General features: G+C 42.6%; 1 protein-coding gene across 1 annotated transcript in view; it reads left to right on the top strand.

Annotated features, from left to right (window-relative positions):
• CTNND2 (catenin delta 2) overlaps positions 1–23,292 on the top strand; it is a 990,776-nt gene that overhangs the window by 880,156 nt on the left and 87,328 nt on the right. Inside the window, exons 16-17 of the mRNA XM_077116860.1 lie at positions 6,855–6,929; positions 7,960–8,110. Coding sequence (XP_076972975.1) covers positions 6,855–6,929; positions 7,960–8,110 — 226 coding nt within the window. The remainder of the gene's footprint in view (positions 1–6,854; positions 6,930–7,959; positions 8,111–23,292) is intronic.

Genomic DNA, 23,292 nt, shown 5'->3' with positions numbered 1-23,292 from the left:
ATACAATAAAAAAAATAAAAGGAAAGAAAAAACTAGATAAGCATCAGGGAGATTTTTAGTGTATTTGACGACATTACCATGAGCCCTAAAAGTGTTCAAATGTTACTAGCTCTACAACCAAAGAACAGTGACAAAAAGAAAAAAAAATGATTTAGGATAAACAACAACATCATGTTTCATGTGGACAGTGTTACTTTCTGAAATCTAAATTCCTAAGAATCGGTTTTTATGATAACTTGAAATTTAATGGTATTTTTTAGTGTCCTTAACTTTATATGGCCCAAACAAAAGCAGGAAAGTGCAAGTAAAGCACCAGAATTTTGCATGGAGACAGCTTTTTATAGACCTCATCATCTGAAACAATAACTTCTCTTTATGGGTAGATCGTGTATGCTCTTCTTCTGTGACTAGCAAAGTGACTAGAGAGCCAGATTTTCATAATGACCCTAAATACCTTTCACTTTAGAACACTCATTACTTGGGTATGAGCATCAGAAAAATATAATTGTATTGTGGCAGAAGTAAAATGATAAATAAATAAGTAAAATAAAAAGTGAAATGGCTTTTCATAGCCAATGTGGACTTCTGTTTTTCTCATTTACAGTTCAATTTTTTTGTTTGTTACTGATATTGACAGTTGGATTTAACGGTTTGAAGATTTCAAAAACGTAATAAAAATTCTTTCAACTCCCACTTATAGATTACTTCTATTATAATTCAACTTTACCAAAACCCAGGGGTTGAGCTTAGGAAAATTACTGTCTTACTTGCTATTGAGCAAAACACTTCCAAACTTTATAGCTGATTTTCCTCCTAAAATGTGACTTTTCTAAAGGAGTCTATTTACTTGTCCATTTATTTTTAAAATAATATAGAATTAAGAGATACTTGAGTATTGCGTTTTTAATATTTGATGAGGTGACATGAGAGTAACATGGACTTAGTGAGGAAGGAAACAGAATCTCTGGCCCTGTAGCCCAAAGGGATCGAAGAGTAAGATAACTGAGAAATTTGAAACTTATCCCTGGAGACAAGGGCGGCAGCCTGGAAAAGGGCACTGAATTTAACATTGCTTAGCAGTTAGTGTATCATGTAAAGGAAAATTAGTGGAATGCAAAAATTAAAAATAAGAATCGTGATTTGACATTTAAGACAAAGAGAATTGTCTTTGTCCTAGTCAATAGTGTGATGCAATCCATCAGGTTTGAATATAAGGAAGGTGTGTTTTGAAAGATAACCATGAAAATGGGGCCTGAAGCACAATGCTTCATGGATTGGAAATTGGGCTGGAATAAAAAGAGGCTGTTTGAGAACTCTGCCTAACCAGCAAGCTCCTAGAGACTGTACACTCAAATGGAGACAATGACCAGTCTGAGCAGAACAAGGAAGAAACGATGGAAAGCAGTCAAGTCGTGACCAAGTCATTGACCCTAACTGCACACAACTTAGTGACTTCTTATCAAAGGTTCCAGTAAGCAATACTGATAGTGAGGGCGGCACCTGTATTAGAAATGTCCTATGTATCCAAATTGGCAACAGAGTAAGTCTGTTTTCGATAGTTTGGCATTAGTTCAAAGTGATCAGATGCTTCTTCAGCTGCCTTTTCTAATGCCAAACTAACCCCTTAATTCTGTGGCCCCTGTAATGCTTGAGTCTCAGAACAATCTCTATAGCCAGTCTTCATCTCATACCATGCAGTGCCTTTAATCTAACATTTGATCTGACACTAATCTAGCATTTCTGAATACTGTTTGCACACAGTGACGATATTTCTGATATCTCACATTTACAATAAAAAAATCTTTCTGTGCTCAGAAATGTATATGTTAAAGGCATTTTTAAATTGAAAATTACTGATCCTTAGATAATTTGAGAGTTGCAGGGCAGCTAGGCTTCTTAGTGTTTTTCTAGTGTATGCTTCTTCTAGGTCACTTTTACATGAGCTTGACCTTCTTTGCTTTTTCTTTCCTCAAAAGTGCATTTAAATGCTTCTTCCCCCAGGGAATTCTCTTGCTTATATATAAATATTTTTCAGCATTGCATGAACATCTTCAGTAAAACTCAGGCTTTGCACTAAGTCAGTTAAATTAAAAAGAAATTCAACCAATCAAACAAAAACCTACTTTGAACATGCAATAATGGCCATTACTGTAAACAAAACTTTTATTTATTAACTTGAGTATTTGCTTTACTAGCCTAGGAGAATTCTTCACTAGTCCTTCTGATTAGCAATACCACTTTCCAAAATAAACTTTGAAAATAAAAATAAATGATCCTGTGACATAACTCTGAATTTACAGAACCGATAACCTATGTGCATTGCAAAGCACTCCCAGCGTTTGAAGGGCTTTGTTCTCAAATCACCCATCTCCTTCATAAATCTTGTTGTGGGCACCAACCACTGTTCTTCTCTGACGGGATATTGCAAAGCCAAAGTTGGTCATTCAAATAATAACCATGCTCGAGAAAATAATGTGAGACATGCAAGTTTTGCTGCATGTCTTTTTATAGGAAACTGCCAGTGAAATAAGACTGAATAAGTAAGTGTTTGGTTTTGGATGTTTTCTTTTGTTTGGTTTGGTGCTTTGTTTTTGCCACCTTTCTGCCCTCCATATCATATGAATGAGATACCAGTATAAATAGCAAAGTATCACAAATTGATTGAGAAACAAATTTCAGGGTCTCATGCAGTCTGTACCAATCCTTTCCAGACTTTATGAACTTTGTGATCCTGTGTCACTACAAGATGCTACAGAGCCTTCTGAAAGTTTGCTTATGTCTGGAAGAGTTTGGTTTTAAAATGGCAATTTTCTTTACCATATCAAAAGAAAAAGTAGGGAAATGGCTAATTTGATAAAGTCAAAGGGGAAATACTCATTTAACAGAAAACTACTTACGAAGTAGACTATTCTGCTAAAGCAAGAGTGCTTTTAAATTACATATTCAGAATTTTAGCACTCTTTTTTTTTTGCACGGGCAGGCACCAGAAATCGAACCCGGGTCTCCAGCATGTCAGGTGAGAACTCTGCCACTGCACCACCATTGCCCACTCTAGCCCTCTTTTATAGTTCAAACTCAAGGTAGAACATTAACTAGAGAAAAATATCACTGGCTATTTAGCAAATATGTAGGATTTTGAATAGGGAAAAGTTAGTTAAATTACACTCTTAATCTCCCTTCAGGAATGTAAATCTGCCTTAACAGAATCATCTCTGCCTAAGCAGAGGAGAAACATTTGGAAAAATTATAGCCACCAATCATGTGTTCAGCTGGGCTGGAATTTCTAAAGATCAAGTTCTTGGGGCCTCCAAATTGGAATGAGGCAGCCTGGGTTGAAGGGCTTAAAAAAGTTATTGACTTTACTTAATCACCAAATCCTCAGTAAATACAGTGAGGAGGGGTTTTATGGGTCACAAACTCATGTGCAAGTAACTTTGCTTTGTTTTCTGTAAGTCAATTTAATTTCAACTCCTAGCTCTCAGTTTGTCTGATGCAAAAAAAGAGAAAGAAAAAGAAAAACACTTAATTTTGACATTTCCAGGTACGCACAATTAAATTCAGTGATTCCCGGTCATTTCAGACTCATTTATGTTTTTCAACCTTCATCCTCTCCTTCTCCTGGAACTGATGCTGTACATGGGGGGTTACAGGCATATCCCCACGATGGAATGGGACAGGGCGTCCAATTCTCCGTCTGGGACTCTCTCTTTCCTGTATTGCCTCTTGCCACTGGCACATAGAAAGGGATTGTCCAGGGCACCTCGTCCTCAGGTGGCAACTCTGCCAAGCCTTCTGCATCTTTCCTCCCTCTCCTAGCTGTGTTCTTTCTCTCCAGCTTGGAGGCCCTGGATTGGCTCTGAGGGGAGGAGAAGTTATAAGTTGTTTTCTGCCTATTCTTCCCTTTCATCCGGATCTGTGCCATTTAACCTTAAACACTGAGGTTCTGCTGCTTTGTTCTCTGTCCAATTCTGACAATACCTCTTTGGGATAGATGATGGCATGAGCTTATCTCCGAGAAGGATGGGCAAGTAGGAGAAGGAACACAGTATTGACTCTCTCAAAACATTATTCCATCACATGCATATAGAAGCTATCCTTTCCTGACACAAACCAGGCCTTTTTCCTAAATCCCAATAAAAACGACTCCCTGCATTAGCTTTCCAAAATCTGGGCACGTTCTTCTCAAAGCTTGTGATTGAAATGTCCAGTAGCTCTGTTAATGGTACTTGAAAACAGTGGAAACTACTTGAAAGTTCCTTAACTTGGGAGTTTAGAGGAGAATCAGATGGGCTATTTGAGAACTAAAATAATAAAGTGAATTATTAGACCAAGGTTAATTGGTTGATTTGTAAGGGATTACATTAACTGTGAATGCAGATGTTTATAACTTACATTGTCTTTCTGAGAGGCAGAAGGGACTGGTGGGGTCGTGCTTCCTGGGTACAAGACCTGGTGGAGCATTTGCAGGCTGTGTGACCTCACTGTGCCTCTATTTTTATCTGTTAAATGGGAATATCAGAACCTACCACATATTGTGTGTGGGACGGGTGAGTGTTGCATGAGTTAATACATGTAAAGACATTAGAACCGTACCTGAAACATGGTCAATGCTAGGTGTGTGTTGTTCAGAGGGCTCATAACTCTCCTGAGATTGGGGAAACACTAGCCAGGAATGATTTGGAGCATGTTTCTGTGCCATTCTTCTGCTGGACTAGATCTTCTTCTTGCCCCTCCTCCTGCTCCTCCTTTTCTATCTCATCTTTCTCTATCTCCCCTTCTTCCTTCTCTTCCCATTTCTCCTTCTCCTCCTCTATCTCCTTTCTCCTCCTTTACCTCTTCTTTTGCCTCCTCTTCCTGCTCCTCCTCCTCTTCCCCTCTTCTTTCTTCTCTTCCTTTGGAACCATTAAGCATTGTATCATAAGCTCACGGAGCATTCTCCTTAAGGGCATCCTGGTCCATGCCCATCTGTCAATTCCTCTCTGCCGGTGGGCTCAGTGTCTGGTGCTCTCATTCACTTTGCAGAAGCTCAAGGTTCAGTTCAAAGATTCCCATCTCAATGTCAATGACTTATGGTACATTTTTCTCCAGTGTTTGTCTATTGTTATGCCAGGGATACTCCTGGTTTTGATTCAATTACAGAACTCTTGGCAACCTGTGCATTCTTCTGACCACCAGCGGGCTGTGTGCTCTCCCAGGTAGCTGACTTCCCTTGGAAGAGCTGTATATGCACCTTCTGATTCTATGCTGAGTACACTTGTGGAATGTTCCCCATTTCTCACACTTACTTGTCTGTATCATGCCTTTCTCTCTTTCACCTTCAGCTCTGGCTCTTAAGTCCTTTTTACTGCCTTTTTCCATGGGTTATGCCTGAAGGTTACCCATGACAGAGTCCAGAATTGGTTAGGCTGCTGCCCTAAGAAGCATCACTGTCACACATTTTTCAGGTCGAGAAAACATGCAACATCTTTTGAATGAAATATGATTAATTTATTCTAAGTTGCCATATAATGAAATAATGTTGAAAATTTCCATATAGACACACACCCACAACTAACTAAAAGTTTCAAAATAATAGTTGTTTTCAATGTATCCAAAATTTAAGTATCAAACCCATTGTCTCATTACCCCTTTTAACTTAGGGGAAAAAAATCTCTGGACATTTTCTCATATCAAAAACATGTGTAGTTCATACATTGTTGGCCATATTAGCCATTTCTCAGCACAGCTGAAGAACTCTCATTAGTCTGCAAACACCAAATCATTTTTCCATCCAACACGAGGGAATCTCATAGCTGGACTTCAAAGAAAACAAAGCGATATTCTTTGCTTCTTGACTCAATTCAGATCTGACCAGGTTTTCTTTTAAGCATGGAAGAACAGGGAGAGAAGTAGTGTCTGGGAGAATGAGCTCAGAGAATTAAATGTGAGGGAATGAGATAGAGGAGGAAAACATGTTAAAAGCATAAAAAGACCCAAATTTGGAGTAATGGGACCCAGGGTCAGGGGCACAGGTAACCTTGGTTGGGCAGGTTATTTGACATAATTGTGTTTTATGTTTCCTCGCCTGTACAATGAAAGTAATAATGCCAACCTCCTATGGGCTTGGAGAACTAAGAGGTTCCTCAAGTATAAACCAGTAGCCTGGAGCTAGAAAGAGATGGTCCTGAGAAGTTGTCTTTAGGGCTCATGCTTCAGCCTGCCTAATTCCCAATAATAGACCCTGAGATCCATCAAAGGTTCAAAAGTATCTCCTCAGTGTTTAAAATTGTTATGTTTATCTTACAAAATGTAAATGTTGACCCCCCTACTCTGATTTCCATTCTCTTCCTTTCTCTAGCTTCCCTCCTGAGCTTTAGGGAAGAACTCAACGAGGAGTGGACTGGACAAACTCAGGGTTCCACTCCCTTCTGGCCACTGAAGACCCAAACAGTCACAGGGCAATAGGGGAGGCAAATATGTGCAGAGAAAAATCCGGAGTCAGCGTGGAGTGCAGTGAAAAAGTCGGCACTGGGAACAGGGAGGAAGTATCTTCCTCCAGACATCTAAATTCCAGTTAGCAGCTTCCAAGCCTCCCATGTTGTTCTGCATCTAAGACTTCCCGTCCACACATATCTTTGCTCCCTGAGAGTGGGACTGTGAAACAGTTCACGACAACCAAGAGACGCTTTGGGGAGCCCTATCTGTTCCCCCACGATCTTCCACCGACACCTCAGGCTGCCTAGGGCTTGAGGTGCAAAGTGGGGCTAGAGAAAACTGTATGGCATGATTGATGGTGATGCAAAACTATGTGAATGTGACTGCTAACATAGGATGGGATGAAGTTGTTTGTTTTTTTAATCTCATATTTCATGCAGGGCTGGGCTGAGGATGTGGCAGGCATGGCGAATGCCTTACGGTCACTGCCAGAGGGGGCTCCCTGCCTGCCACAGGTGAGAGCCAGCTCTGGGACACCTGCCTCGAGGGGGAAGGGGAGGTGGAGAGGGCCCAGCGGGGGAGGGGGTGGGGAAAACCCCAAAGCCTCATTTCACAGATGTCGTGTTCTTAGATCGTAAACGCAATTGCAACAGATCAAACCCATAGATCTGCTGATTTTTATATTGCACACTCTTCTCTGGGACACTAAGGGTATAAAGCCTATATGCAAGTTTGTGAAAACTTGGTCCTAACTGCATTCCCTTAAATGAATCTGAATGCTTTATCCTCCTGCTATTGCACGTGCATTTCAATATTAAAATGTGTTCCATTAAGATCGACGACCACCAACCCAAAATAAATTATATGTAACCCTTTATAAGAAGTTGGGTTATGGCCCTGGACACAGTACATTTTTATCTTAAATTTTTGTGTAAAAAAATAAAAAGCTTTACAATTTTGCGCTCCTGATTTTCGATGCCATATTTTCCTCTTCTCACCTCTACCGTTCTCTGACTCATTTCCTCTTTACTAGTCAACAAACAATTTATTGGCAAATGTCCTTTACCACTATATCCATGCCCCCCACCTCACCAAATTCAATTCTCTTTTAAAAAAATCACGCACACTCAAAGTTTTCTCATTTTATACCTTTTCAGAATTATCTGTTCTGCATTTTTTGTTCCTCTTAATATAAGCAACATGCCCTTCCTGCCCCAAAACCCCGTTATCTCAGAGCATTAAGTCTACCCATCGTGTAAATGGCTTTCAAGCTCAAGTGCTGAACACAACACGCTGGCACAAAAGAAAGTGAGGGCAGTTCACCGATTAGCTCTGAAACCTGTAGCATATGTCGAAGGCAAAAAATAAAAAAAAAACAGTTAAAAAATTAAAAGCTGTGTCTAACATCTTCAACCTGTTCTACAACTAGGTCTTGGTATGTCAACCTTTGGCTCCCGTCCACAGCAATCTGAAATCCGCAAGCGCAGCTGGCTTACGGGACACCCCGCCCGCGTCTCTAATGCTGCCCCGTCCGTCTCTCCGCAGTGGTCCGTGTACATCCGCGCGGCGGTCCGGAAGGAGAAGGGCCTGCCCATCCTCGTGGAGCTGCTCCGAATAGACAACGACCGCGTGGTGTGTGCGGTGGCCACGGCGCTCCGGAACATGGCCTTGGACGTCAGAAACAAGGAGCTCATCGGTATGTGCGCTCGGTTCCCGCCGGCTCCGTTTATCAGTGAAAGCGTTTTCCCACGGCGTGCGGGCGGGCATGCCCTCCGCAGAGCAGGGGCAGGGCCTTTGGGGACAGGCCTCCCGTCTCCAGCCCTCCGAGTTTAAATCAATGCACTGATCTGTCATTTAGAAGTTAGAGGAAAATGGGATGTGCGTTGGCATTCCTAATCCCTGAGAATTGAAACGGACTGCGCTGCTCAGCCCTGATGCTGGCGGCCGGGTTCTCTGGATGTATCACTGTTTGCTTCCCGCCCAAGCACTGATGGAATCGCGTGCTTTTCTCCCCTTTCTGTTGCAAACTGTATTTGGGGTAAGTCCATGCTGGCTCTTCAGTCCTTTTTTTTTTTTAATCATCACCCTTTAATTTGATGTTTAAAAAATACAGGGGATCTTTTGTTAATGAAGCATTAGAGCAGTAATACACTCATTTATTTATTCATGACCTTCATTATTCTAAGTCTACTTCAAGCCCAATGAGCGAAACGGACATCTTTGTCCTTTTGAAGCTTACGCTGGAGAGAGGGATGTTCAATGAACAGTTCGTCTTGTGAGGTGTTAAGTTCCATGGGGAAAATATAGAGCCGGGTAGAGGAGACTGTAGCTGGTGGGGGTGGGTTTGTGATTTTAAATGAGTGCTCTGGATAGGAGTTGTTGGGAAGTAATATTTGAGCAAAGACTTATAGGAGCAGAAGGAGCAGGCCATGCAGATTCTTGTGGGGAAAGGAGTTCCCAGCCTCAGACGCCCTCCTGGAGTGAGAGCTGGGAGTGGGCCAGTGGGCCCCTTTGGGGACTAGTGTGCCTGACGAAGAGTGAGGGGTGGGAGAGGCCTTTTGGTACTCCCCTTTGTGGGTGGGAAGATGCCCAGGCCTGGACCGCTTGATGCCAGGAGAACAGATGGTACCCCCAGGACCTGTCGGGCACCAGCCCAAGCCTCCTCGCAGACTGCTGTCCTGGCTTGTAGGCACACAGGCAACTGGCATCAAGGAGATGACCACACTAGGGACATTGGTCAGGTGCAGCAAGCAGGCTGGAAAACCCAGCTGCAGGGAGCAGGTGCCAATGGAAGGCACCTGGAGGCGAGCAGGAGGGAGTTGGACCAACCTCCATGGCAAAGGTTCAGATCATCTCCAGCCTCTGGGAATCCAGGAGGAACAAGGTGAGAGCAGGCAAAGGGACACAGTGCCACTCCTGGGGCAGCTGACACACCAAATTTCATACACAAGTTTTGTATGGATGTGTGGGCCTCTTTCTGCTATCCCAGTGCCTGAACATGGCATATTAAGCCCTTGTGATCTGGGAGCCAGTCGCTTTTTTCTGGCCACATCACAATGCACATTGGAGCCTCCAATAAAACCAAAGTCTTTGCATGTCCCCAGGTAGTTAATTATGCACAGAGAAGCCAGACTTACAATCTGTGTCTGAAAATTGCAATTATTTGTTGTACTTGCAGTGCAAAGGCATGAAATAAACTCGCAATTTGATATTTGTACTTGGATTTTAGAATAGTTTGGATTTAATTTAAATGCTGTCTGTGAGTTTTGTATATTTAAACTAGGTCATTAGCTCTAAAGGTCAAGATGTCCTCTCCATACATGTTGTCCTTTTTCTTTTGTACCTGTTTCAGACAGGCCGATGTTGGGCCTTCCAATAAAACCCTATCCCTCCTCTATGAAATGGAGGAAAAATCAATAGCTAATCAGTCTACTGCCTGGATACCAACTGCTAGGTATTGTATGTTTGTGTGTTTTATTTCTTTTGGTGAATTAAAATATAACAAAATAGTGGATTATTGATTGGTTTGTGGCTTCTAGGCATCTCTTTTCTCTCAGAAGCTGGTCATCTTGTACTCTCTCTGAGGCAGGAACATTTAGAGCTCTATATTGCCCATGTTAAATTAAGCCTTTACTATCAAATGTCACCACACAGGAAATGAAGCCAATTATTTAAAAATAGAAGTGAAAATATCTAAGTCACAGGCTTTATAGAATCAATAACTTTTTTCTTGAATGAGAAAAGCAGAATTTAACAAAAACAATATATTCTATTTACGAGGAGGGAAATTGGACTTTTTTTGACTCTTTTACTTTAAATATTATACTTAAGCTATGATTTTTATAGGAAAAGGCTATTCAGAACTTTATACATTGACAGGAAACCGCAATGACTTTGCACCAAGAACAGACAAATTAAAGTTAGAGTTTTCTCCTTTCTAGCAACTCTCACTCCAAGCTTTGATGGCCAACTATGGTTTCAGGGTTCAAAGATCAACTATGTTTGGGTGACTTCCAAATAGATTTCTCTAGCATGAATTCCCACATTTTCGTGTTGGACTCTTTGTTCAGCATTTGCGCTTGGATATCTGATAGGCATCTCAAATATAACATGTCCAAAACTGAGTTCCTTGTCTTCTCCCCTAAACCTGGTCCTTCCACAGTCTTCCCTATGACCACAAGTGAGAAACTGTCTTTGTAGGGGCTCAGGACAAAGACTTTTGAGTCTTTCTTAATTCCTCTCACTCTTCAAATCCAGTCCATCAAGATATAAAGCCTTTTTTTTAAAAAAAATTTGACCAGAATCCAACACTCTCACCACCTTCACTGCTTTCTCCCCAGTCCAAATCTTCTCTTACTTGGAGTTATTACCATGGTCTCCTATCTGTTCTTTCTCAACCCCTAGAATCTACTTTCAGCAGAGCACCCAGAGTGCTTCTGTTATAACATGGGTCGGATCTTGACATTCCAAAACCCTCCAGTTTTCCTAATCAGTTTTCCTGATCTCACCCGTTGAAATGTCAAGTCTTTGCCAGGCAGATCTGCCACAACCAGGTCAAGCTTTCTGTTACTTCTCTGCCTTGACCTTCCTTTCTTCTCACTGTCACTGACTTTGCTGCAGCCACTAGTGCACAGTGGTTCATTTATCACATGGGCTGCAATCCTGCCCCGGAATCTTTGCACCTGCTGTTCCCTCTGCCTGGCTCCTCTTCCTCCAGTGTCCATGTGGTTCAGTTCGCCCCTTATTCAGAAGGCCTTTACTCAAGGGTTACTTTCCCAATAGAACCTCTTATGGCAACTCTTTTAAAACTTCCAACACCCGCTTCCTTCCTCTGCTCTATTTTTCTCCACAGCACTGATCACCTTCTAATACATAATGTATTACTTACTGATTTACCTTACATGTCGTCCATCCCTCCCACTAGAGTGCTAGCTCCTTGGGGGAAGGAAGTTTTGTCTTGCTTGTTCACCGATGTATCCAAGTACATAGAATAGCACCCAACACATAGAAGGGGCCTAGTAAATATTTGCTGAATGAATGGCTGAACTAAAATTTTTGCCATCTGGTCATCATTTAGAATGAACTTCAAATCATCAAAGCATTAAGTAAGCAAATTAAATAAACAACCACTAAAGTAAAGGATTTTATGTTAATAAAGGAAACAATTAACAGACAGTCCATTTCCTCCTAGAAATTACTGAATGTATGCATTCTTTCTGAATTCTTTCAGAATTTCAGAAATTTCAGAATTTAAGAAAGAACCCAGGCTTTTCCATCATTAGTTATAGTTTCGATTTAAATACAACTCTTCTTAGATCATTCTTTTAGTTAGGGGGAATGTGGGGTGGGGGTGGGGGGAGGGGCAGCAAGCAGCTACCATTACTGCCGTTATGAATAGTTCATCTTCCTTGGACTCCATTGTTGGGAAAACACCAAATAAGCCATTAAAAAATAATCACCTTGCCCCGTGAGGTCTACTGAGAATCATATGGTAGAACTGAAAGAAATGCAACAAACTCTGCCTCTCCTGTGTCTTCCCATTTGGGCTGTTTACATGGTTATGCATGTGTCTGCAAAATGTCAGTAACTATATGCCATAGATATACGTTGAGTGTGATGCACATGCATGCACTTCATTGCCGCCTTCAGAAATGTTAATTATCCTTCTGAGCATGGTGTTACTTCACCATTCAGGAAGGTTTAAAAAAAGAATGTTAATAATTAGTGCAATCCAATGAAAAGAATAAACAGTATTATATAGCTTTAACAAGTTGAGCAAAATGCCTTTGATTTAAGCATAATGACAGTTCCCAACGAAGATGGGAGATTTTCTTTTAGCTGAACCCCCTTCCTCTCTGCAAAAACCCAAAAGTAACAAAATGAAAAACTTAAAGCACACATAGAGCAGCAATAGAAGGTGCTGGCAGCGGAATGTCTACCATGGACAAATGTTGGTCATTAACCCATCGCCACCCATCCTAGGAGAATAATGTTAATAAGAGTAATTTCATCTTAGGCACTGTTTTGGTTTTCTGCATTTGCAGAAACCATGGAAAATCAGAAGACTGTAGCAAAAGTTAGTAAGTATTACACAACCAGCAAGGTCACCACCAGATCAGGTGATCTATTGGACATATGCATTGGCAGTACACTGAGCATGAGCTTGACCTCCTCCTCATCTCTACTCCTTTTCATGAATTCTTCAGCCACACTGGTTTCTTCTTTATCATCATTTCTGTTTTCACATCTGTTCTAGTTTGCTAGCTGCCAGAATGCAACACACCAGAGATGATTTGGCTTTCAATAAAAGGGGATTTATTTAGTTAGTGTATAGTTCTTCAGAGGAAAAGCAGCTAACTTTCAAAGGAGATTCTTTCTTATGTGGGAAGGCACAGGGCGGTCTCTGCTGGCCTTCTCTGCCTCTGGGTTCTTTCCCCGGGGTGATTCCTTTCTGCATCTCCAAAGTCCTGGGCTGAGCTGCAAATGCTGATATGAGGTATAGCTGAGCTGCTTTGGCTGTGCTACATTGAGCTCCCTCATTTAAGCACCAGCCAATTAAATCAAACGTCATTCATTGCAGCAGGCATGCCTCCTAGCCGACTGCAGAAATAATCAGCAACAGAAGAGGTTCACATGCCATTGGCTCATGACCACAGCAATAAAACAAGGCAACTTCACCTAGCCAAGTTGACACCTGAACCTAACTACCACGTGTCCACCCCTTGTCAACTTGATAACTACACGCATCACCTTAAACAATATTAAAGTACAAAAAATTCTCTTCTGGCTGTGGACCTATGACTCTCAAAGCAAGTTATCTGGTGCCAATATGCAAAGGAGGGACAGTCACAGGATCCATAGGGAGAAATTAGAAGGAAAACCTGCAAGGGCAAACACCATTGGATTTCAAAGTCTGGAAGTCATTTATCCTTCAGGTTTAGAAAATGGCAGGCCCACCCTTTCCAAGGACCTATGCAGTGGCCTGCCTCTTTCTGCATCAACTTCGGGAGACATTGAAGAGACCACCTTTTTCTCGGATCCACCCTCTCCAGGCATCAGGGCCACACCTGGGCTCTCTGACATTTTGGGGGCCCATGCTCAACCCCTCCATGTGGTGGCAGCCAGGCTCTCCCAAGTCCCCAAGGAGTGTGCTGTATCTTTTTCAAGGCCTGAGGTGGCACAACTCTTCCACTGCAACAAGGTGGGAGACTCATCCTCTCTGTGTATATGGGTAGATCCACTCTTCTGGCTGAAGTTTCTTGGTTTCAGACCTGAGCTTCCACGGTTCTCACTCTGAAAACTACATTTGTCCCTTTTGTGTCCCCGCCCCCCTTGGTCCATATTGGCAGTGGTTCCATTTATACCAACAGTTTCTTCAAGCACTCCAGGACTTCTCCATCATTCCCTTCTCAGTTCCTCCAAAATCTTCCCCTTATCCATCCAAAAAGCCATTCCAATATATCTGGTATTTGCAAACCACAGCAGCACCCCACTTCTCAGGTACCAAATCTGTTCCAGTTTGCTAGCTGCCAGAATGCAATACACCAGAGACAGATTAGCATTCAATAAAAGGGGATTTATTTAGTTAATGTATAGTTCTTCAGAGGAAAGGCAGCTAACTTTCAACTGAACTTCCTTCTTATGTGGGAAGGCACAGGGCAATCTCTGCTGGCCTTCTCTCCAGACCTCTGGGTTTCAACAGTTTTCCCCGGGGTTATTAGTTGTATAAGTTAGGGTTCTCTAGAAAAACAGAATCAACAGGAAATATTTGTAAATACAAAATTTATAAAAGTGTCTCACATAACCATGGGAACATAGAGTCCAAAATCTGTAGGGCAGACTGTGAAGCTGATGATTCCAATGGAGAGTCTGGACAAACTCCACAGGAGAGGCTTGCCAGCTGAAGAAGGAAAAGAACCTGTCTCTTCTGAATCCTCCTTAAAAAGCTTCCAGTGATTAGATTAAGTATCACTCATTAAAGAAGACATTCCTACAAATGGAATCAGTTGTGGATGTAGCCAACGTGATCATGATTTAACTCTATGAAATGTCTTCATAGCAAAAGACAGGCCAGCACTTGCTCAACCAGACAAACTGGTACCACCACCTGGCCAAGTTGGCACATTAATCTGACCATGACAGTCCACCCCTTGTCAACTTGGTACCTATACTCATCACCTTAAACCATACCTAATTTCTAAATAGAAAACAATTAAAGATACATTTTTTCCTCATTGAACAATACTGAATATAATCGGAAACATATTAAATCTTTCCCGAATAGGGTACAAGTCCTTGGGTAATATTATTTTTAAACTTGATATCTTACAACTTAAATAGTATAACATGAACAAAACAGCATACAGTCCTAATTTCTGTAACTGATCACATGGTTGTAGTTCATATTTATCACTACCTTTTTTCACTACCCATTCCATGTTCCCTTTACCCTTAGAAAGCACTTAAGGTGGCCGTTGGTCTTTGCCTGATGGGGTGACCCAAACCTTCATTCCTGAAGTTTCAGAGCCATTGGTAGCCCTGCCTAGGTTAGGTTGTTGCAGTTTTCCATTGATTTTAATCACAGGGCATGATAGTACTAAAAGACTCCCTAGGGGATCTCCTATATTCCAAGAAAACTCTTCTTTACCTCCATTGTGTAGTTGCAGTCCTATTTCCTCCTGATAGTCAGGGTTAGTCACCCCAGCCAGTAATGTAATCCCCTTCTTGGCTTGTTGACCCATGAGCATGAGTAACCCAAAGTGACCAGGTGGCAGTCTTAGATTTCAGTTCAGTGGAATCACTGTTGTTTCTCCTGGTGGAAGCATTCCCCCTTTTGGAACTAAAACCTGTAGACCAGCAGAGCTCAGGGTCACAAGGACAGGAAGCAAAAATTTTCCTAGTGGATCACTAAGGGTAAAAGTGAGTGGTGCCACTCCCATTTCCACCCCTTGGTTCCCGAACCCATGGATCCTGGCTATGGGAGAAACCACACCATACAGCGGACACTGATTCAGAGCATACATAGCTTCCTGGAGAACATTACTCCAGCCCTTCAAGGTATTACCACCTAGTTGGCACCGTAATTGAGTTTTCAAAAGGCCGTTATACCTTTCTATCAATCCAGCTGTTTCTGGATGAGGGGAACATGGTAAGACCTGAGAATTCCATGAGCATGTGCCTGTTCCCACACTTCATTTGCTGTGAAGTGTGTTCCCTGATCAGAAGCATGCTGTGTGGAATACCATGATGATGGGTAAGGCATTCTGTAAGCCCATGGATGGTAGTTTTTGTAGAAGCATTGCATGCAGAGAAAGCAAGCGCATATCCAAAGTATGTGTCTATTCCAGTTAGAACAAATCGCTGCCCCCTCCATGAAGGGAGTGGTCCAATATAATCAACATGCCACCATGTAGTTGGTTGGTCACCTTGGGGGATGATACCATATCGGGGGTTGAGTGTGGGTCTTTGCTGCTAGCAGATTGGGCACTCAGCAGTGGCTGTAGCCAGGTCAGCCTTGGTGAGTGGAAGTCCATGTTGCTGAGCCTATGCATAACCTCCATCCCTACCACCATGACCACTTTGTTCATGAGCCCATTGGGTAATACCAGGAGTTGCCAGGGAAAGAGGCTGACTGGTATCCACAGAATGGGTCATCTTATCCACTTGATTATTAAAATCTTCCTCTGCTGAAGTCACCCTCTGGTACGCATTCACATGGGACACAAATATCTTCATGTTTTTAGCCCACTCAGAAAGGTCTATCCACATACCTCTACCCCAGACCTCTTTCTCATTAGTTTTCCAATTATGTTCTTTCCAAGTCCCTGACCATCCAACCAAACCATTAGCGACAGCCCATGAGTCGGTATACAAACACAATTCTGTTCAGTTCTCCTTCCAAGCAAAATGACAACCAGGTGCACTGCTTGAAGTTCTGCCCACTGGGAAGATTTCCCCTCACCACTCTCCTTCAAGGACACCCCAGAAAAGAGTTGTAGTGCTGCAGCTGTCCACTTTCGGATGGTACCTGCATATCATGATGAACCATCTGTAAACCAGGCCCAAGTTTTTCTTCCTCAGTCAACTCACTGTGAGGAATTCTCCAAAAGGCCATAGCTCTGGTCTGGAAAAGAGAAGGTAATGTGGCAGGAGTGGAGACCATAGGCATTTGAGCCACTTCCTCATGTAATTTACTTGTGCCTTCAGGACCTGCTCTGGCCCTATCTCATATATACCATTTCCATCTTACAATAGAGTGCTGCTGTGTACCCCCAACTTTATGGCTTGGTCAGTCAGACAACACTCAGCTCATGATAGGCAACTCAGGCCCTATCTCGTATATACCATTTCCATTTTATGATAGAGTGCTGCTGTGCACTCCCAACTTTATGGCTTGGTGGGTCAGACAACACCCAGCTCATGACAGGCAACTCAGGTCTTATGGTAACTTGGTGGTCCAAGGTTAAGCTTTCAGTCACTGCTAAGGCCCAGTAGAGGGCCAAAAGCTGTTTCTCAAAAGGAGAGTAGTTATCTGCAGCAGATGGTAAGGCTTTGCTCCAAAATCCTAAGGATCTGCATTGGATTCTCCTATAGGGGCCTGCCAAAGGCTCCAAACAGCATCTCTATTTGCCACTGACACTTCCAGCACCATTGGATCTGCTGGATCATATGACCCAAGTGGCAGAGCAGCTTGTACAGCAGCCTGGACCTGTCACAGAGCCTCTCTTGTTCAGGTCCCCACTCAAAATCAGCAGCATTTTTGATAAATGGGCCTGAGTAGCACACCCAAATGAAGAATATGTTGTCGCCAAAGTGACCAGTTAGGCATTGTGCCTCTTTTTTGGTTGTAGGAGGGGCCAAATGCAGCAACTTGTCCTTTACCTTAGAAGGGATATCTCAAAATGCCCTACACCACTGGACACCTAGACATTTCACTGAGGTGGAAGGCCCCTGTATTTTTGTTGGATTTATCTCCCATCCTCTGACATGCAAATGCCTTACCAGTAAGTCTAGAGTAGTTGCTACTTTTTGCAACTGGGTCCAATCAGCCTGATACCATCAATATAATGGACCAGTATGAGGTCTTGTGGGAGGAAGAAACGATCAACGTCCTTGCTGACAAGATTATGACATAAGGTTGGAGAGTTGATATTCCCTGAGGTAGGACAGTGAAAGTATATTGCTGTCAGCTGAAAGCAAACTATTTCTGGTGGTCCTTACTAACAGCTATTGAGAAAAAAACATTTGCCAGATCAATAGCTGCATACCAAGTACCAGGGAATGTATTGATTTGCTCAAACAATGATACCACATCTCGAACAGCAGCTGCAATTGGAGTTACCACCTGGTTGAGTTTACAGTAATTCACTGTCATCCTCCAAGACCCATCTGTTTCTGCAGAGGCCAAATAGGAGAGTTGAATGGGAATCACCACCCCTGCATCCATCAGATCCTTAAGAGTGGCAGTAATCTCTGCAATCCCTCCAGGAATCTGGTATTGCTTCTGATTTACTATTTTGCTAGGTAGGGGCAGTTCTAGTGGCTTCCACTTGGCGTTTCCCACCATAATAGTCCTCACTGCATGAGTTAGAGAGCCAATGTGGGGATTCTGCCAGTTGCTCATATGTCTATTCCAATTATGCATTCTGGAACTGGGGAAATAACTACAGAATGAGTCCGGGGCCCTACGGGACCCACTGTGCGATGGACCTGAGCTAAACCTCCATCAATCGCCTGACCTCCATAAGCCCTCACTCTGACTGGTGGACCAGAGTGATGTTTTGGGTGCCCTGGAATTAATGTCACTTCTGAACCAATGTCTAATAATCCCCAAAATATCTGATAATTTCCTTTTCCCCAGTGCACAGTTACCCTAGTAAAAAGCTGTCAGTCTTCTTGGGGAAGACTTGGAGGAAGATTAACAGTATAGATTTATTGCAGTGTAACAGGGTTCTCCCCCAAAGGGACCTGGCCTCCCCTTCATTCAAGGAACTCTGGGTCTGTAAGTTCTCTCAAGTCTGGAAATTGATTAAGAGGCTGTGACTTTGTGTTTTGGATATTCAAGTTAGACTTCTGTTCACTTAGCCTAGAACTCTTTTGTTTACACAGCTCAAACAAGAATTTAGTAGACTGCCTATCTATTGTATTTCTAGGTACCCCATGATTTACTAGCCAGTGTCTCAAATCTCTGCGAGTCAGATTATTTTAACTCCTGCTTTGAGTTTGCTGTCTATTATAATAGCCTCATCCACCCTTTCTTTGATGATTAAGTGCTGCCACCTGGCTTCTGCCAACTCAGGATCTGGTCATCCCCATTGTGTTTAAGGATTCCAGCTCAGTGACAGCAGTTCCCACAGTAATATCTGACTTACAGAGAAGTGCAACTACAGAGCTCTTCAGGGATGATGGTGCTAGTCTCACAATTTATTCCTCACTGTTCTGGTAAAAGGTACATCCTCTGGACATTCCTGAGGTGTAAAAGCAGGCTTTGCATGATAAATCCACTCTAACATTCCAATCTCTCTAAGCCTCTTGATCCCCTCATCTACATTATACCAGGGCAGTTCTGGAATTTCAACCTCAGGTAATATTGGCCACCTTTTGATCCATATTTCAGCCAACCATCCAAACCAACTGTTAATGCCTTTTCTAATCCCTCAAGCTATAACGTTGAATGCAGAATCTCTGCTTAGTGGGCCCATATCAATAAATTCAGCCTGATCCAACCTGATATTCCTCCCACCATTATCCCACACCCTTAAAATCCTTTGCCACATATATTCCCCTGATTTCTGTCTATATAGATTGGAAAACTCACACAGGTCTTTTGGAGTATAATGTGCCTCATGTGTGATACTTTGAATCTCACCTTTAGGGGCCTGTTGGGACTTTAGTCTAGTTATAGGTCTGGAAGAAATGAGGGGTGGTGGGGGTGGGTCATGAAATGAATTAGAAATATCTTCCAAGCCATTTGCTCTAAGACAGTCATTTGCAGTTTCATCTGGTGAAACAGGATTAATCACTTTAGAGCTAATCCCTTCAGGTGAAGGTTGGGTGGCCATCTCCTCAAGGCAGGCTGGCTGTGGGGCAGCTATGTCCTCATAGCAGACTATTACAGGGTTATCTGGAGAAGACTCAGCATAACCTAGGATTTCAGTCTCACCCCAAACATCATTATCCATCCATGTCACCATCCCATTTCTCAGGGTCACCATCCCATCTCTCCATATGTCGCCATCCCATTTCTCCTTTACTATCAATGCCTTCACATTAACAGCAGACACCATGCAAGATTGAGATTTCAGTTCATGTTGTAAAGTTACTACTCAACAATAAAATTCTGAGTCTGATTTTCAGAGATCTCAAATCTACAGCTACAAGAAATAAGATTTTTCTTCAGGACACTCACAGAAACATCTATATCTGTCAGACAGCACCTAAGCTTCTCATTTGAAGCCTTAAGCCCATCCCTTCCGTTCATTAATGTATACGGTGTATCTTACAACAACCAACCAACTTCTCTATACTTCCTGTTTCCACAAAACTCCATAAAGGTGTCAAAAACACCATCCCCCCAGAGCCTGGCTTCATACAAGTGAAGCATTAGAAGAATTAAATAGTGATATTTTGACTATCTCTTTTGCCAACTCACTCCATGGATTGGCAATGTCATTCTGATTATGGGAATCAAAGTCCTTAGTGCCTTTGAGTCCAGTCAGTTTAGAAAACCATTCATGAAAACCCATTTTTAAGATTCTGTTTCTTAAGAACCACTCCCGGTACCAAGTTGTATTAGTTACGGTTCTCTAGAGAAACAGAATCAACAGGAAATATTTGTAAATATAAAATTTATAAAAGTGTCTTATGTAACCATGGGAATGTAGAGTCCAAAATCTGTAGGGCAGGCTATGAAGCTGATGATTCCGATGGAGGGACTGGATGAACTCCACAGGAGAGACTCGCCAGCCGAAGCAGGAAGAGAACCTTTCTCTTCTGAATCCTCCTTGAAAGGCTTCCAGTGATTAGATTAAGTATCGCTCATTAAAGAAGACACTCCTATTGGCTGATTACAAATGGAATCAGCTGTGGATGTAGCCAATGTGATCATGATTTAATTCTATGAAATGTCCTCATAGCAAAAGACAGGCCAGCGCTTGCCCAACCAACCAACCTGGTACCACCACCTGGCCAAGGTGACACATAAATCTGACCATGACAACACCTTTTTCCAAGTTCCTCCCTGACAGGTCTTTTCATCTCAATGCACTTAAGATCCATCATTCAAAACCCAGCTTAGGGTGGGCTTTCCTGATGAAGGTTCCTCTCCCAGAACAGTGCTCAGGTGTGTAGCACCTATTTGATATAAAAACTTTCAGCTTATCTTGTATTGGCCTGGTTTAATTTTCTTCCTGTGTTGTGTCTTAGTTTTCTGTGTATGTATTTCATCTTCCCCCAAGGAGGTGATAAGCAGGAACCAGGCAACATATTTATATATATTTTTTATAAATATGATCAGTGTTTTGTGATGCACCAAACAGGCACTCAGTACATTTTTGCTGGAATAATTAGCTGATGAATGAACAGCATAGATTATTCATTTGGAAGAACAGATCTAGAGGAAGTTCGCAAACCAAATGCACCGAGAAAGGAGTAGTGAGAGATCTGCTTCAATCTATTTGCACAGCATCCAGGGAGTAGAGGAAAGAAAGATGAGTTGGATGCCCCTTCCAACCTAAGCAAACCTATTCTGCAGCTGCTTTGGAAGAAGTTTGAGATTGGGTAGGAAATAGTAGCATTTTTCTGTCTGCAACTTGCACATTGCCAAAGAGCTGTTGGCAGGACCACCACCCCTTCTTGGCTGCATTGGAAGAGCTGATGTAGCACCTCCCTTCCCTTCCCTGGGCAGTCACCACCCACCATCCTCTCCCTCGCAGGCGAGCCAGGGCTGGGATGCTCTAGCCATCCCCCCAACTCCCTTGTACCCTTCCTTGGGCTGAGGGGAAGAAACTTAGCCACAGGTTTGCAAACCTAGCCCTTCCCCAATTTTCCCTATCCTTCTGGCTTTCTCTTGTCCTTCCCCTGTGCTCCTTATATTAGGTAAGATGGCCACTGAGAGAGGGTTTCAGCTTTTGTCTGGATGGTTGTTCACCACGTTTGGAATGATGTACAAGAATCTTTTTTTGATGTCCTACGCATTCATATTATTTCATACATCTGTTGTTTGGCTAACTTGTTTTTCACTTTATTAACTAGCTGAGCTTCAGTCCAAGCAACTGCCCTGCCTCTTCATTCCCAGCCTCAAAAGTTGCCCCAGACAAAATCTGACTATTATCTGGAGTCTAAGTGGAGCCAATTTCTGGAGAAACCTGCTGATTCCCAAACACTGATATCCACCAAGAGGGACAAGGTGTACCTAGCACCCTACATCAGACACAGCCAGACAACTGAAAACATGGACAAAATTAGAATTTCTTGCCTGGGAGTTAATTCCTTTTTCAACACTTATTACACTGCTATTCCTCTCCTCCCACAAGATTTTCAGATGGTCCCTTTTCGTCATTGGGAGGATAGGCATGGGCTAGAGAGGGCAATCTCTTTCTAGCTTTTATCTCTTGCCACAATTTGTTTTAAATATTCAGATAAAAGATCCTATCTGGTAGGCAGTCAATGGTGGCTCAGTGGCAAAATTCTCATCTGCCATGCCAGAGACCCAGGTTGAGTTCCCAAAGCCTGCCCATGCCCCGCCCCGCCCCCCAAAAATGATCCTATCTGGCCACTCTAAACATAGTTTATAGACAGCAATTGCTGGTTATATTTAAAGGAAAACATAAAGAAACTTCTGGCTCTAAGTGAAAATAAAGAATGTATAAAGAGAAAGATTCTGTCCATAGAATGACACTCACCCACCTCCTCTGTGTTAGAACTTTACTTAGCGAGAAATATATTTTCATTGGAGAACTGGAAAAAAAAGTACAGGGAAAAATCTTCATTACATCAACACAGTCCTGAATGTTGTGTGCTTTGTTAACTCTCCCTTTATTCGGTGACCTTGCAGCTGGGTTTTTGAGATGTGGGTCCATATGGAATTCCAGATCTTTATGCAAACTTGGAGATGCAAGATCCTGCTTTCTGAGGAATAAGCAGATACCTAATGCCCCACCTTCAGGAAGAATGTTTCCCAGGAGATCATTCCTCAAAATTGCCTCAATTCCTCAGCCTAGGACTGAAGCCGTTTAAGTCATCCTCCTTGGCATACCCACAATATCACCTGACACCCACAGTGTCTTCTCCCCAAATGAGAGCACAAAGGCTTGGAAAGCTAATGGCACCCCCTGCCAGCTAAAACTCTATATATGTGTGTCTGTTTATTTTCTCAGCTCAGACCAATGGCTTGCTGTTAGATGTCATTCAGTGGGGGTCCCCTCTGCATCACTCTCCTGGCTCCTCATCACACTGCCCTGTAGCCACCTTCTTTACCCAAATGAATCCCCCCGTGCCCAGGGAAGGACTGGCGGCCCTAGGCAACCTCCGTGCAATTCAGGGAGGCAACAAGGTATTTTTATTCCTGGAAATTTGTAAGCTTTCCCGTATTAAGGAGATTTGAGCAAATCTTAGAGGCATACCTTCTCTGTTTTTCAAAATGTGTTTCTTCTGACCCAGACAGATGTTGTTTTAATTAAAAGCCATGCAATTTCAATTAGTATTTTTAAAAGAAGCCTGATTTCCCAGATAAGGCGACTTATCTGATCTCTCTCTGCTGGCTTGCCTTAATAACTTGATTTTGCCAGGCAAATCCTAGGCAGAAGGAAAGCTCTGCAGAAATGTCCTGTCTTCAGATTAGGCACCTGTATTAGACCTGCCATCTCCCAAATCTTGTAA

This window comes from Tamandua tetradactyla, chromosome 9 (assembly GCF_023851605.1).
Source record: "Tamandua tetradactyla isolate mTamTet1 chromosome 9, mTamTet1.pri, whole genome shotgun sequence".
Lineage (NCBI taxonomy): Eukaryota > Metazoa > Chordata > Mammalia > Pilosa > Myrmecophagidae > Tamandua > Tamandua tetradactyla.
The sequence above is the reverse complement of the archived record's forward strand: the minus strand, read 5'-3'. Positions and strand labels throughout refer to the sequence as shown.